At 36.3% G+C, this 17,049-nt stretch overlaps 2 protein-coding genes and 1 long non-coding RNA gene across 6 annotated transcripts in view; 2 read left to right on the top strand and 1 right to left on the bottom strand.

The window, feature by feature from the left end:
* LOC131678576 (uncharacterized) overlaps positions 1-13,623 on the bottom strand; it is a 173,444-nt gene extending 159,821 nt beyond the window's left edge. For all 3 annotated transcript variants that reach the window (XM_058958798.1, XM_058958801.1, XM_058958800.1), the window contains exon 1: positions 13,406-13,623. The gene's annotated coding sequence lies outside the window, so the exon portion shown is untranslated. The remainder of the gene's footprint in view (positions 1-13,405) is intronic.
* LOC131678595 (uncharacterized) lies at positions 2,058-3,317 on the top strand. 2 transcript variants are annotated; one of them, XM_058958822.1, is made up of 3 exons: positions 2,058-2,821; positions 2,891-3,094; positions 3,150-3,317. In XM_058958822.1, the coding sequence occupies exons 1-3, from the start codon at positions 2,790-2,792 to the stop codon at positions 3,235-3,237; spliced, it is 324 nt and encodes a 107-aa protein (XP_058814805.1). In that variant the 5' UTR covers positions 2,058-2,789; the 3' UTR covers positions 3,238-3,317. The 2 variants fall into 2 exon arrangements, 1 of the variants encoding a protein (XP_058814805.1); XR_009303678.1 differs by having other exon boundaries at positions 2,073-2,821; positions 2,891-2,955.
* LOC131678596 (uncharacterized) lies at positions 8,478-9,729 on the top strand. The gene is made up of 2 exons (XR_009303679.1): positions 8,478-9,246; positions 9,316-9,729. It is a non-coding gene; the product is annotated as an uncharacterized LOC131678596 (long non-coding RNA).
* Positions 13,624-17,049: the final 3,426 nt, after the last annotated feature.

Genomic DNA, 17,049 nt, shown 5'->3' with positions numbered 1-17,049 from the left:
CAGAATTCGATTGTTTGTCGCACGTGTAAACAACGTTCTTATTAGTTAGAACAAACTTTTATCTCTTTGTTTCAATCCAGCAAGGATTGTCGAACTAATACAGGAAGACTTTTGGAATCAATCAGACGCATGTTTATGCTTCAATCACTGATTTATTTGAAATAAACAATAATTTGGTTGATCTTCGAAAAACACAGATAACAAAACCTGTAAGATTAATGTAATAGATATTTTGGTTGATCCAACCCAAAAATCCATTTTAGTTTAATAAATTCCTTGATTTAAAATGAAAATTTTATCTTGATTAAAAGTGAAGAAATAATTTGTGGAATTAAACATAGATAATTCTTTTTCGTGCATTTAGTCACTTTTTCCCATCTTACGGTGACCGTCGTCACTCAAAATGATTATTGGAATCGCTCTGCCAGGTGACTTCTGTCACCTTGGGTGACTATAGTCACCTAAGTGACTGCGGTGATCGCTTTTTCGCTCTCACCTCACCAAACTAGGCGAGGTGACACGTCATAACGGTGATAATACATTATTCTGTTTTTTAAATTTTAAACTTTTGTTTCATTAAACCTTTTAGTAACATTGGAACCTTTGTTATTTTCAATCATTTGCTATATTCGACCTTTTATCATTCAACATTTCGTCGCATCTTTTAGAATTACCCCGTTTACTAAATTCACACCGCTTGAGGTTTTTGCCTGCTTTTGATCAATAGACTCGAATTAGAATTGTTGCAGCCTGGAACATTTGGCATATAATTGCCAAACTGTATCGCTTTGTAGCTGCTATTGTTACTAATTACTTTAACCTGCGTGTGTCAGGGGCAACAAATGTCAATCTAATGGGCCCATCATATGTAAGAACGAGAAAATATTTAATCACCGCTAGCCGCTGCCATTGCCCTCTAATAGTTATATTCTATTTTAACTCTAGCGATATGCATTTCAGACATTTCCAAAAAATATGAATCATCAACGTCCCATCATGAGTTCAATGTGTCTTTCGAGGTCCGATCGGGTTTCGGAATGATGCGGTGGCCGCTATTTAAGTACTATGAGCAACTCAACATGAACCCACAAGCAAAAAATAAACAACGTTTCAGTACTCACCGACTCATGTTTTAGATCCAGCGCTAATTGCTTTATCCTACGCTAAGGCAAAATGCATAGCGAAATTCATAAGATTCATCTTATGATGACTAGAAAAGTAACAAAACTATGATTTCATAAGATTAATATGGAAAACATACGACTTGTATGATTACCTTTACATTTTACAATTTATTGCATATGTCAGTCGTTCGAGTTTCATACGAGCATCTTATGATTCTCATAAACATAAGAGAAATGTATGATATTGTCTTATGATAATTCAAAGATGCCTTATGGAACATGAAATCATAGCAAACCGATTTGACCAAATAAATGCCGTTTCATAAGATAATCTTATGATTTACATACGTGCTGCTTGTGGCTAAAAATTATACGATATTCATGTGAAATTCGCTGTATTTTTTGCCTGAGTGTAAGTTTCTAGGCTGAAATAAATTAATCATTAATTTTAGTTGAAATTATTGCATTATGCATTATAATTACCATTCTTTTCCAGAGCCACTTCATGCAATTTGATTCACAACAATAACAATGGCTGTCAAAAACATTACCTACTACTTTGTTTGAAATGGACTACCCAAAATATAAGTACAAAGCGATGAACTTGAATTTGAGTAGACGTCATTATTCAATTCCTACCCAACACGAAGTTCACAGCGACCAACTCAAATTATGGGTAATCGCCATGTTCAAATTTCTACCTAATTTTGGGTTGCCCATGTATAAACTTTCCAGTGAGCAAATTTAACCCAAAAAATAGGTAACTTTGATTTTCAGTGTAAATAAATATGTTGCTTCTGATAGACGTCTGACAGCCGACGTGCGGTCATTTTAATTGGAAGAGTGTGTGTGCAGTGCAGTAGTGCAATCATGCTAGAAAGTGCAAAACCAGTGCAATCCACTACACCGGTGTCAATCAATCGAAAATCACATAACAAAGAGAGAGAGAGAGAGAGAGAGAGAGAGAGAGAGAGAGAAAGAGAGAGAGTGGATCATATAACCTCTTCCTTTGCACTGGATCTCTCAAACTTTTAGGATTTTCAATTGACGGCACCGGTGGAGTTCTTTGCACTGAAATTGCACTTTTCTTGCAGAAGTGCTGTCAAAACACCGACACCATGTTCCATTGATTTGCACTGCAATAAAAAGTGCAATTTTAGTGCAATTTCGGGGAAGAGATTTGGCACCGAAAATTTTGTCGGTGCGAGCCAGTGCACTCACTAACACCAACAGCTCAAACGTCAAAATAATATCATAATAATGGCATCTCAAAAAATTGCCATCAGAAACAGATGTAAACTAGAAAATAAATAATGTTATTGAATAATTATTGTGTAAATGATTAGCTTTAAATAATTATTACGAGAAAATACTGGTGGATCGAATAAACTCAACAGTTTGCCGTTAGCATTTCCCGTATCAGATGTCGATTGAGTTTCGGGAAAAGCATTCCTTCATAAGGAGCGGCTTGTCTCTTCTGGCGAAGTACATAGACACGAAGTGTGCGGTGTGGCATTTCCTGGAAGCCAGAGCCTATGGATCAGTATCAGTACTCACACATCGGTTCGCGGTTGTATTGTTTCACCGTTTCCAGCAAAGATTATTCTTTCAAAAGTGTCCTGACCGCGAACATTCGCATTCATACAGGTTTCTATCGGTACAAATATGATAACACATGCTACAGAGCCACCGCACAGGTAGGTTTGTTTTTGTTCTCTTGTGTAATTCCTAGCCAAATGATTGATTGGTGATTGTGTTATTCTCAGATTGTTCGGCCTCCTACTTACAGAAAGAAGTGCAGAACAACCGGAATTAACGGAGCAACTTGAAGGTAGAATCTGCACTGTGTTCATGCAGGTTTGTGGTAGAAGCTCCCATCCTAACCAGCAATTTCACATAATCACCACAAAGGTCTATAAGCTTAACTACAAACCCGCAATGCTCGTTTGCCGCTTGCAACTGTCCTACGAGTTCGATCACAAACGTGCACCAAACGTTGTTTGCTAACAGGTATCATATTTTCAGTGAGAAAAATCTAGCGGGAACACGGAACAATGAGCAGAGCCACCAGAAACTACCCAACCTACTGCGGGCAATCGATTCTGAACGTTAATCTACTATTAATTTAACGTTAACACTGTAAAAACATGTATTTAATGAAGATATATAAACCATACATTGTTCAACATATAACTATATTTCTTATATTTTTAAAAAGGTATACTATTTGTCCATCATTCCTTGCGTATTATAGGTTGTTTCGTTTCTCTGCGTACTTTGACCATTCAGTTCTAAACTGCTACTCAGATAGTTCCCGGCGGTGAAACTACCTTACTTCGACTAAGAGTTCTCTGGCGGCGGATTTTCTCCCGATATGGATGGATGTTTCCTTGAGCCATTCTTGAGACATAAAATCTCGACGTTTCATGCATTTTAAAGATGTTTGGCATCAAAAATACGAATTCGATTTCTGAAATTTCATTTCAATTTAATTTTTTTACATTTTTTTTCTGGTTTGCTTTGGGCAGTCATCGCGAGAGTTCAAGTGTGGCGTTTTATTGCTGGAGTACCAATAGAGGGAGGAAAGAAGTGAATAGTGATGATTCGAAAATTAGATTCAAATAGAGAAAATAAACATGCACCTAAAATCGTTCGGTAGTGAAGTGAGAGAGTGTAAATATACGATTGATTACGTAGTGAATATAGATGTGTTTTAAGGAGCAGGGATGTGAATGTAATGCTGTGCTTAGGGAACGCTTACTCTCGTTGGAATCAAGATAAGTTCATTTTTTTCATGCGTTTTACCTACAATGCCCGTCACGTTCTATATACTAGCGGGGCAAGCTAGAATGTTTTAATGTGTGATTGCAGCGGTTGATGCAACTATCCAATGTGTATACTATTATACACAAGTATAATTAACCGCCCATGTAAAAATACTACGCAGTTTGTTTCACACACACTATTTATTTAGGGTCGATTTTCTCCTGTAGATTCGACGAAATGGTTTTGTTTGCTTGTTGCTTCTGATAGACGTCTGACAGCCGACGTGCGGTCATTTTAATTGGAAGAGTGTGTGTGCAGTGCAGTAGTGCAATCATGCTAGAAAGTGCAAAACCAGTGCAATCCACTACGCCGGTGTCAATCAATCGAAAATCACATAACAAAGAGAGAGAGAGAGAGAGAGAGAGAGAGAGAAAGAGAGAGAGTGGATCATATAACCTCTTCCTTTGCACTGGATCTCTCAAACTTTTAGGATTTTCGATTGACAGCACCGCACAGTGGTCCAGATCGCTAATTTAGGAGGAATTTTTACTTTCTGACAAACCTGTATAATTTAGCCGTATCATGTCTTAGGATGAATTTGTGTACTTTAGAAGATGCTTCTTTTTATTGGAATAGTTATTAGGGTGGTTCTAATTTATCTAAAATACGATAATAAACTTTTTACTGATGAAAGATAGAGCTCCACAGTCTTCCACAAAGTTGTAAAGTAACTTATTTTGAATAAATTTGTTGAATATAATAAAGCTCTATCTCTTTTAGTTTTTGTTATACAAGAAATTTAAAAAAAAGATTAGGGTGTTCCTGAAAAAAACGTTTTTTTAGTATAACTTTCGTATCTTTTACTTTTTGTTAACACAACCTTTGAACAGCTTATTGAAAACTTCAAGCCGAGTATTTTTCTCCAAGACACCGAAGGTCTAACTTTTTTCTTTAAAAAGTTATGGACACTTTTCGTTAAAAAAATAGCCTATTTCAAGGCTCAATATCGCTGATGCGGGCACCTAAAATTGAATTCTGTTTCCACCACATGAAAGACCATACTTATTAGTATATTTGAGCAAAAATTGGCGAATACGATATTTTTTTAAAATTTGCAATTTAGATTTAAAGTTTGTAGTTTTGCAGGTTCAACGCATTAAAGCATTTACACACATATCGTTGTATTATGAAAAAAGCCACTTTCAAATATCATTCTCTCATCGCAGCAAGCTTTGCATAAGTGAAACGACTGTCAAAAAAGGTTTCTGATTTTATTCGTTTTAAATAAAACTAGTAAATATGGATATTAGTCGAAGAGAGTTGGCGAATTTGCTTATTGCTGGTAAAAAGACAGATGAACTGCTTAAGTTCATTACAAGTAGTAATCCAAATGTAAAATTGAGACTTGTTAGTGCTCGGAAGAAAATAAAAATCTTCATGTTGGAATTTAGAAGGTTGTGGATTCGGAGTAAGCGCACGCAAATTCGGTTTGAGCTGGAAAATTTTGTGTGGCTTGAAGGAAAGCTAAGATTCGAAGTCGAAGGTAAAGGTAAAGGCCGAAAGAGGAAACCATTTTCCGAAATATGTCGCAGAGCCAAAATAAAAAGATTAGGAAAGTTGCGCGATAAGTATTCCACGGAAGAACTTGGTTTAGCGTCAGCCGTCAACGCTAATTCTACTGGTTTCCGTTTAGTTGGCAGACAAATCGAACGATTGTCGAAAAGTCCCGTCAGATCTACCGTAGAGAATTTAGGATCTATGGCTGTCCCGATTGCAGAAGCGTTTACTGCGGAGGAGGCACTTAGATTTATTTGTGAAAATGATTTTTCTAAGGCGCAGTACCAAAACATACGCAGCTCAGTTATGCAGAAGGGTTTGGACATTTATCCCGCGTATAATAAAATAGTAGAAGAAAAGAAACTATGCTATCCGATCGGTATGTACTATTCTCAAAGATTCGTCCCTGAATCAACAATTTTTTTCAGGAATTTCTGTTCAGCCTTCTTGTGCGTATGTTCCCCTTCAAGCTCTTGTTAACCATACCGTGGAACGACTCATCTCGTTTCTGAATATTGGAGTTCTACCACTGCATCCTGAGGATAATACGTTTGTTATCTTTAAGTGGGGCTGCGATGGAAGCAGCAACCATTCCCGGTAGGCAACATTATTTTTCTTCTAAACTTTGACTGACAGTCTCTTTTCCACTTGAACATAGATACAAGCAAATGTGCGTTGACGAAGATGAAAATGGAGAACTATTCGAGTATAACGATTCGCATATATTTGCTCTATCTATAGTACCTTTACGTGTAGTTAGTCGCCGGAAAGATGAGTCAAGAGATTGCATTCTTTGGAATAATGATTTTCCATCTTCAGTATCCCTGTGCCGACCAGTAAAATTAATTTTCAAGAAGGAAAATCCTGAACTAACAAAGGATGAAGTTGCCGCGATGAACAAGCAAATCGATGAATTAGTCCCGACTATAATAAATGTTAATATGCGCAAGATTCCGATTAGTTCAAGCTTCATATTTTCCATGGTTGATACGAAGGTAGTGAATGACGTAACAGGCACACCGTCTCAAGCGTGTTATATATGCAAACGCTCCGGAAAGCGATTGAATGATCCTTTACTGGAAGCCAGCGATCCACCGGATAGTTTATATGTTTTTTCACCTTTACATGCATTAATACGAGCAATGGAGTTACTATTGAATATTGCTTACCGTTTAGCTCTAGCAAAACCGCGTTGGCGCGTAGGCAAAAATACCAGCGAGCTTAAGGAACGACAAATAAAAATTCGACAAGCGTTACGTGACCGTTTAGGTCTTCGTATTAGCGTACCTTTGCCAGGTGGCGGAAATTCTCACGATGGTAACACAGCTCGAAAACTTTTCAGAAACCGAGATGTCGTTGCAGAAGAAACCGGGTTGGATGAAATGTTGCTAGAACGTATGTATGTGCTATTAACAATCATCAACAGCAAATTGGGAATTAACGCGGATGCTTACCGGAGTTACGCCGAAGATACACGATTGCTTTATGTACGCCTGTGTGGTTGGTACGCTCTCTCACCAACCGTGCATAAACTCCTGGTCCATGGAGGAAGCATTATTCAACATAACATGCTGCCAGTAGGTATGTGCAGTGAAGAAGTTCAAGAAACCAGGAATAAAAGTATTCGCAGATTCCGAGAATTCCACGCACGCAAATTCGATCGACTCGTCAATCTTGATGACGTTTTCAAGAGACTTCTTGTTTCATCAGATCCTATAATTTCTCTTAAATGTAAACGTCGAATTCAACGAGCACCGCTGGATATACCTGAAAATGCAATGCATCTACTTTTGAATTAATTGGCATTGAATAAATTCTCCTTATATAAATCATAAATTGTTGTCATAGCCAAATTATTTTTAATGAACACATTCTGTATTGTTGATATGTAAGCAAAACAGAAAAGGAAATACAAAGGCTTTAGGCAATTTCTTTTATGTCGCTATGCGATAAAATTTAAAACTTTGGTTAGTAAATTTAAAATTACATGCTTAAAAAAAATAATATTTTCCAATTTTTGCTCAAATATACTTAAAAGTATGTTCTTTTCTATGGTTCAATCCGAACTTACTTTTATTTGCCCCAATCAGAGATAATGACATTTGAAAAAGGGCTATTTATGAGCGAAAAGTTTCCATAACTTTTGAAAGTATAAAGTTAGACTTTCAGAGTTATGAAAAAACGTGGATTGAAGTTTTCTAAAAGCTGTTCAAAGGTTGTTTTAACAAAATATAAAATTTCTTTCGAACATTAACAAGTCTCAATTTTACAATTGGATTACTACTTGTAATGAACTTAAGCAGTTCATCTGTCTTTTTACCAGCAATAAGCAAATTCGCCAACTCTCTTCGACTAATATCCATATTTACTAGTTTTATTTAAAACGAATAAAATCAGAAACCTTTTTTGACAGTCGTTTCACTTATGCAAAGCTTGCTGCGATGAGAGAATGATATTTGAAAGTGGCTTTTTTCATAATACAACGATATGTGTGTAAATGCTTTAATGCGTTGAACCTGCAAAACTACAAACTTTAAATCTAAATTGCAAATTTTAAAAAAATATCGTATTCGCCAATTTTTGCTCAAATATACTAATAAGTATGGTCTTTCATGTGGTGGAAACAGAATTCAATTTTAGGTGCCCGCATCAGCGATATTGAGCCTTGAAATAGGCTATTTTTTTTTAACGAAAAGTGTCCATAACTTTTTAAAGAAAAAAGTTAGACCTTCGGTGTCTTGGAGAAAAATACTCGGCTTGAAGTTTTCAATAAGCTGTTCAAAGGTTGTGTTAACAAAAAGTAAAAGATACGAAAGTTATACTAAAAAAACGTTTTTTTCAGGAACACCCTAATCTTTTTTTTTAAATTTCTTGTATAACAAAAACTAAAAGAGATAGAGCTTTAATATGTTCAACAAATTTATTCAAAATAAGTTACTTTACAACTTTGTGGAAGACTGTGGAGCTCTATCTTTCATCAGTAAAAAGTTTATTTTCGTATTTTAGATAAATTAGAACCACCTTAATAACTATTCCAATAAAAAGAAGCATCTTCTAAAGTACACAAATTCATCCTAAGACATGATACGGCTAAATTATACAGGTTTGTCAGAAAGTAAAAATTCCTCCTAAATTAGCGATCTGGACCACTGTGCACCGGTGGAGGTCTTTACACTGAAATTGCACTTTTCTTGCAGAAGTGCTGTCAAAACACCGACACCATGTTCCATTGATTTGCACTGCAATAAAAAGTGCAATTTCAGTGCAATTTCGGGGAAGAGATTTGGCACCGAAAATTTTGTCGGTGCGAGCCAGTGCACTCACTAACACCAACAACTCAAACGTCAAAATAATATTATAATAATGGCATCTCAAAAATATTGCCATCAGAAACAGATGTAAACTAGAAAATGAATAATGTTATTGAATAATTATTGTGTAAATGATTAGCGTTAAATAATTATTACGAGAAAATACTGGTGGATCGAATAAACTCAACAGTTTGCCGTTAGCATTTCCCGTATCATATCGATTGAGTTTCGGGAAAAACATTCCTTCATAAGGAGCGGCTTGTCTCTTCTGGCGAAGTACATAGACACGAAGTGTGCGGTGTGGCATTTCCTGGAAGCCAGAGCCTATGGATCAGTATCAGTACTCACACATCGGTTCGCGGTTGTATTGTTTCACCGTTTCCAGCAAAGATTATTCTTTCAAAAGTGTCCTGACCGCGAACATTCGCATTCATACAGGTTTCTATCGGTACAAATGTGATAACACATGGTACAGAGCCACCGCACAGGTAGGTTTGTTTTTGTTCTCTTGTGTAATTCCTAGCCAAATGATTGATTGGTGATTGTGTTATTCTCAGATTGTTCGGCCTCCTACTCACAGAAAGAAGTGCAGAACAACCGGAATTAACGGAGCAACCTGAAGGTAGAATCTGCACTGTTTGTGGTAGAAGCTCCCATCCTAACCAGCAATTTCACATAATCACCACAAAGGTCTATAAGCTTAACTACAAACCCGCAATGCTCTTTTGCCGCTTGCAACTGTCCTACGACTTCGATCACAAACGTGTACCAAACGTTGTTTGCTAACGGGTATCATATTTTCAGTGAGAAAAGTCTAGCGGGAGCACGGAACAATGAGCAAAGCCACCAGAAACTACCCAACCTACTGTGGGCAATCGATTCTGAACGTTAATCTGCTATTAATTTAACGTTAACACTGTAAAACATGTATTTAATGAAGATATATAAACCATACATTGTTCAACATATAACTATACTTCTTATATTTTTAAAAAGGTATACTATTTGTCCATCATTCCTTGCGTACTTTAGGTTGTTTCGTTTCTCTGCGTACTTTGACCATTCAGTACTAAACTGCTACTCAGATAGTTCCCGGCGGTGAAACTACCTTACTTCGACTAAGAGTTCTCTGGCGGCGGATTTTCTTCCGATATGGATGGACGTTTCCTTGAGCCATTCTTGAGACATAAAATCTCGACGTTTCATGCATTTTAAAGATGTTTGGCATCAAAAATACGAATTCGATTTCTGAAATTTCATGGGGTCCCCTCTTTGAGAAAATATTTGAGTTCCGGCTCATATGGGAATTTCGTATGTAACCGGACGGTTCAGTCTATATTTCCAAAACCATATAAGCGATCCGTACGAAATTTTATAGAAATCTGTGGGGATAATATAGCTATCATTTGAGACTGTGAAAATCGGCCCAACCATTTCCGGGAAACTGATGTTTGTTAATTTTGAAAGATGGCCGCTTTTCCCGGTTTTTCGGAAATGTCTATGGTGGTCAATGTAGTCAACGAAAGTTCGGTTGGCCATCAGTGACCTAGAACTGCAAATTGAAATTGATTGAGAGACATTGTAGCGAATTTTTTACCTTTTTTGCTTTCATCGGAGTATCGGTTTGAATCGGAATTTGTTTTGTGGGCGCACGCCACAACCCATAACTCCGGAACCGGAAGTCAGTCAGCCATTTACGGGGATAAAACACCACATCATTTGAGACTAATCGGTCTAGTCATCTTTGAGAAACCAATGTGACAATTTGGGTACTTCCGCCAGGGCTTCCGGAACCGATGATGGTGACCAATGTGGCCAAAGAGACTTTGAATGGCTGTTAGTGACCTAGTACTACAAATCCAAGCAGATTTTGGAAAAAAATGTGGTGCAGAAATTAAAAGACGTGCCCATGGATAATAAATTAGTATACGGTGGTCACAGAACTATATGCTGACACAAACGATTGAACTTCATCACGGTTCCATTCTTGCTCTGTTTACAATTCGATCGTTTGCGACGTGCAAAGTTTGGACCGATTGATTTTGTCACGTGCTGACCTATCATTTATTTATATAACTATCACCACCAATCGGGACTACGTCATGGCGACCGGATGTATCGAGCCTAGTGAAATCGGATTTATCGAGCCTAGTGGAAAACGGATTCATCGAGCTTAGTGAAAATGTTAAGTTCGTTTATAAACGAACATTGCAAACCGCATTGGAGTTCTACTAGTAGTTGCAACAGTGGAGTTAGTAAATTGCATATTGTGGTGGAACTGGATCCATACATATTACACACAAGAAAATATTTAAATCTTGAAACGATGGGAACCACGGAATCGAAAAAGGAGGAAATCATCGTACACGTGTACATCATCGTACAGTTAAATATTAAAAGTTAATTTTTCTCGCTCAATAAGTATACTTTAATTTTGAAAATTTTAATGCCATCGCGTTTCTCAGACATTTTTACATAAAAAACACTTATCATCCCAATATAATATGAGCGCATCCTGAGATACACCGTTTTGAAGAGAAAAAAAACGCAATTTCCTATATAAAATCGCAAGCGCACAACACCAAAAAACCAACTTGAGTATTCTGAGTTCAAACATAATTTTTCGTGAAGTAGACGAGAAATGATGAAAAACTACGTATTTGGTTTGCTTCTAGCAGATTAGGGTCGATTTTTATGACTGTTTGATGATTTTCTCAATTTTGGCCAATAAAAATGGATTTTTATATGAGAAAATCGGAGTTTTTCCCTTCAAAACGGTATATCTCAGGATGCGCTCATATTATATTGGAACGATAAGTGTTTTTTATGTAAAAATGTCTGAAGAACGCGATGGGATTAAATTTTTCAAAATTAAAATATGCGTATTGAGAGAAAAATTAACTGAAACTGAAAAAATTGCATAGTTGTCAACACTGTCGGCAAAAAATAATATTTTTTATAGACTCCTTGAACAATTTTCTTCAAAATCCATCTTATGGTTTGATTCTAGAGTGAATAGAACCGGAGATATGATCAAAAGAAAATCAAGGGTTTTGGCAATTTTCCAAAATGGGCGGTGCTCCATGACACGAGGGGTGGTTCAATTACCACAAAAATTTGGGTTTTTATATATTGGCCCCAGATGAACAATTCCTCCAAATTTTGTTCAAATCCGTGAAGGTCGATTTCAAGTTTGCATCTTTTTTTGATCACTTCGCGTGGAATGATCCATATGCTTTTATGTTCGAAAGAAATGTATCCTGGCGTCTTCATAGGCAATACTATTGTAAATAGTTTGAGTTCTTATGGTAAGTTTATAAATACCACAAATAAGCCTATTCACATTTCCAATTTCAAACCGGATCTAATACCATTGAAAAACTTTAACATCGCACAAAATAACTCCAGTAATAAAGAACAACAACACCAGGTAATTATTGATAGTTTGAAATTAAACAAAAATTATCTCTACTTTTGAAAAATTATGATGATATATTTCATTTAACCGGAGATAAATTACAAACAAATAACTTTTACTCTCAATCAATCCATTTGGCAGATAACATTCCTGTGTACGTGCCAAATTATAAACAAATTTATTCTCAACAACCAGAAATAAACTCTCAAATCACACAAATGCTCAACGATGGTATAATGGAACCATCAGTTTCGCATTTCAACTCTCCGATTTTACTTGTTCTAAAAAAATCGGATACAGACAAAAAATGGAGGCTTGTCGTTGATTTCCGACAGCTCAATAAAAAACTAATGGGTGACAAATTTCCTTTGCCTCGTATTGATTCAATATTAGATCAACTTGGTAGAGCGAAATACTTCACCACTTCAGATCTTATGTCGGGATTTCATCAAATCCCTCTAGAACCAGAATCTAGAAAATATACTGCGTTTTATAGTTCAACAGGTCATTATCAATTCACAAGACTGCCTTTCGGTCTCAATATATCACCCAACAGTTTCCAAAGGATGATGACAATAGCCTTGTCAGGTCTATCACCAGAATGTGCATTCGTCTACGTAGATGACATTGTGGTGATAGGTTGTTCTATTGACCATCATCTTTCAATCTTTCAAAAAGTTTTCCAAAGGCTGAGAGAATATAATTTGAAACTTAACATAAGTAAATGTAATTTCTTTCGATCAGAAGTTACTTATTTGGGGCACAAGGTATCCGACAAAGGAATAAGCTCAGATGAATCCAAATATGAAGTTATCAAAAATTTCCCGGTACCAACCGATGCCGACGAAGTTAGGCGTTTCGTGGCATTTTGCAAATATTGTAGGAAATTTATTGAAAAATTTGCCGAAATTGCTATTCCACTAAACAAATTACTTAGAAAAAACGAAAAATTCTATTGGTCAGAAGAATGCCAAGCATCATTCGAAAAACTCAAACAAAGCTTACTTACTCCTAAAATTTTACAATATCACGATTTATCAAAAGAATTTACACTTACAACAGATGCGTCAGATTTTGCATGTGGCGCAGTGTTATCCCAAAATTATAATGGAATTGAATTACCTGTTGCTTTTGCAAGCAGATCCTTTACAAAAGGTGAAGCTAATAAAGCAGTAATCGAAAAAGAACCAATGGCTATTCATTTAACAATAAAACATTTCGAATCTTACCTTTTTGGATGTAGATTTTAAGTCAAAACAGATCACAGGCCTCTTTGGCATGAAAAAACCATCAAATAAATTGACTAGAATGCGTCTTGATCTGGAAGAATTTGATTTCTACATAGAATTCGTACAAGGAAAACAAAATGTAGTTGCAGATACACTTTCACGTATTCGCATTAACTCTAATGAACTTAAATCAATTTTAGCAATTACCCGTAGCATGACAAGGAAAGATAATATGCATCCCAGTCGTGATTTCGCCCTTCAGCAACCACCATTTGCGGAAGGGCTAAACGGTGTACATAATTTTCAGAAGGGCGCGGTAAAAGGGCTAAACTGACTCTGTCTTGCTGGGTAGGGCTGGGTAAATGGGCGAGCTTGACAGTATACTTTTTAATAGGGCTCAGCAAATGGGCGCATAGAAACCCAATGTAAATGATAGGGCGCGTGCATCTTTTCTTCGAATTTCATGAAAATATCGAAATATTCGAATGTTTATGTGCAACAACTATCGAGTAGACATGATCCTAGTAGATATTGCTTATCATTTATATAATAGAACCGCCGTTTAAAGAATAATTTTGTGAATAATAACCGTACGCCCGGTTCTGTCAAAAAATGTAAATTTAGCCTTTATATTCCATATGAGAAGAAGGGCCTAAGTCGAAATCTCGAAGAAAATGTATGTTTCGCCGTTTTGTTTTCTTTAATTATAAATCGAACTAAAAACCATTTTAACTAATTTTCACCTCAATCTTGTAGTATTTTTGTCGCATAATGTCATAATAGCGAAAACGCAGTTTGTTTACATTTGCGATTTAAGCCCTAATGAAAGATCTATGTTTATTATTTTAAACGAGCATACAGATAAACCGACATACATCATGAAACCTGATCACTTCAAGGTGTGTCACGCTTTATCCTCAGAAGAAGCACGAAACATGCCAAAATTAAGATTTAATCTATTTCATACAGCTGATGTAAGTAAAACATACTGCTCAGTTGCAATAAAATCAACAAATTATAAAAGGGACCTTTTATTAGTAAAAGGTCTAAAAGACATTACAAATGAGAATAAAGCATTAGTACACATTTTTAAAAAGATAGAAAAACGTACGAATGAATTCAAATATGAGAATATAGCCTTGGCAACTAATGATGAAATATTCAACCACATCAGTGTGGATAATTTAAAAGCCATTGCAAATTATGCTTTGGAAAATTTGCAAAATCTATTATACGAAAGGCCAAAAATTATTACTGATCCAAAAATGGTCTCCGAGATTCTGCAGAAAACCCATAACAACCCAACCGGCGGTCATATTGGACAGAATAAAATGTATAAAAAATTACGAAAAGAATTCTACTGGTACAACATGAAGAAAACAATAGCCCAATTAGTTACAAATTGTGATTACTGTAAACTAAACAAACATCAAAAACAAACTAAAGAAAAGTACATCAAAACCACAACACCATATAATCCTTTTGAAATTATCTCGATAGACACAGTAGGACCCTTCAACAAAACTTATAGAAACAATAGATATGCTATAACAATACAGTGCGACTTATCAAAATATATAGTAGTGATTCCTATACAAAACAAAGAAGCTCACACAATAGCAAAAGCAATTGCAGAGAATTTCATGCTAATATTACTGCAATTCGCACGGATATGGGTACAGAATACAATAATATACTATTCAAAAACATTCATAAATATCTCAATATAACCCATGTCACATCAATAGCCTATCATCCTGAAACCATTGGAGCGTTGGAGAGAAGTCATAAGAGTTTGAACGAATTCTTACGGATTTTTTCCAACGAAAACAAAGATGACTGGGGAGTGGGCGTAGCGTATTGGTAAATCGATTGCCTTGTACGCAGCGCACCTGGGTTCGAGTCCCGACCCCGCACATTGGGTTAGAAATTTTTCCTAAGAGATTTTTCTAACCCGAAGAGGCGAATGACCTTAAGGTTAAAACCTCTATAATTGAAATAAAAAAAAAAGATGACTGGGATGAATGGGTACATTATTTCTCATATGCTTACAATACTATTCCGCACATAGCTCATAGCTATGCACCATTTGAATTAATTTTTGGACGAACAGAAAAAATACACAATGATTTTATAAAACCGACAGTTGACCCAGTATACAATATTGAAGATTATTATCAAGAATTAAAATACAGACTACAAATTGCTTTTCAAAGAACAAGGGAATATTTAGAAAAATCAAAAAATAATTTGATAGCAAAACAAGATAAAATACATTCGACTCAGCTTTCAGTTGGTGAAAAAGTAGTTTTGATAAATGAAAACAGGAAAAAGTTAGATGCAGTTTATAAAAGACCATTCATTATAGAACAAATACTAAATCCAAATGTTATAATTAAATGTCCAATTTCCAACATTTCCCAAATCCCTCTCCTAGGTTGACGGGTTTGACGGTATCGCAAACATCTTCAAGCATATTTGAGCAGACACCTGCTTTAAGATGGTCATTGCATTACGCCTCGATAATGGTGCATCGAGGAGACCGAGAGGGCTTATGGGCCTTTTTCATGTTTTGTGTTTTTTCATACTCTGCACCAGCCCAAACTAACAGTCAACTAAGAGCCTGTGCACACTGGCGTGGCCGATTGGCGGGTGGCCGTGGATTGACTTTTTCTGTGGGCTGTGTTTGCAGATGTTGTTCAACAGCTTAACGGCAGTCTTTGTGAGCACGGCTCGCAGTGGAAGTCATTGTGTGTCGATTTATCGGTCGACCTCGTCAACGTGCACAGGCGCATTAAAAAAATAACAGTAGAACCCTATTAGTTGTGTTGTGTTGTGTTGTAATAATTGTAGTTTTTGGTACTAGTGTACAATTGTGTGCTAGTCGTGTGTCTATCTGTGTATGTGGGCGTCTGAGTATTTGTGACCAGGGAATGGATACAGAACTGGCTTATATGATGGAATAGTGGGTGATCCTTCTTGGGATTCGTTGGTCACTTTTTACTGGTGTTCAATTCGTGCATTTGATTCAATTCATTCGGATTGGATAAATGAAGGTACGATTAATTTACCGACGCACGTCAATCATCCATTCCCGCCCAGCATAGCATGAGAAACTTCTAACGAAATGCAATTGTCGTTAATGGTACATATATAACATTTTCTGGCATTTAGACGATTCCAAGTAGTTTAATTGCATGGTACATGTGTGTGGTTCAATTAATATTCAATAACAGTACTAACTCTACGCTTTATTTCATTTTATTTTATTTATTTTCGGTCTCATGCGTCATATTCCTCTGATGACTTCTCCGAGTTAATTTAACATAAAAGGGCAACATTGAGGTCAACAATGATTATTCGCTGCCATCAGACGTCGCCAGGTTTTAGAAAAATTGAGATGTACTTTCATACTCAATTGAATCAGATAAGGGACCGTTCATAAACCACGTAGACCGAAATTTGAGAATTTTTAACCCCCCCCCCTCCCCCTAGTAGACCTTAGTAGACTTTTACCAAACCCCCTCCCCCCCTCCACCACAAGTCTACGTAGACTTTTAATTTTTTTTATTCGCGGGAATTGTGTAATTAGCAAGAAGCACATTATAATGTTCAATTAAAAATTAGCGTTTAGATTTATTTCA

The sequence above is a fragment of the Topomyia yanbarensis genome, chromosome 2, assembly GCF_030247195.1.
Source record: "Topomyia yanbarensis strain Yona2022 chromosome 2, ASM3024719v1, whole genome shotgun sequence".
Lineage (NCBI taxonomy): Eukaryota > Metazoa > Arthropoda > Insecta > Diptera > Culicidae > Topomyia > Topomyia yanbarensis.
Note: the sequence above shows the minus strand (reverse complement) of the source record. Positions and strands in the feature narration are given on the sequence as shown.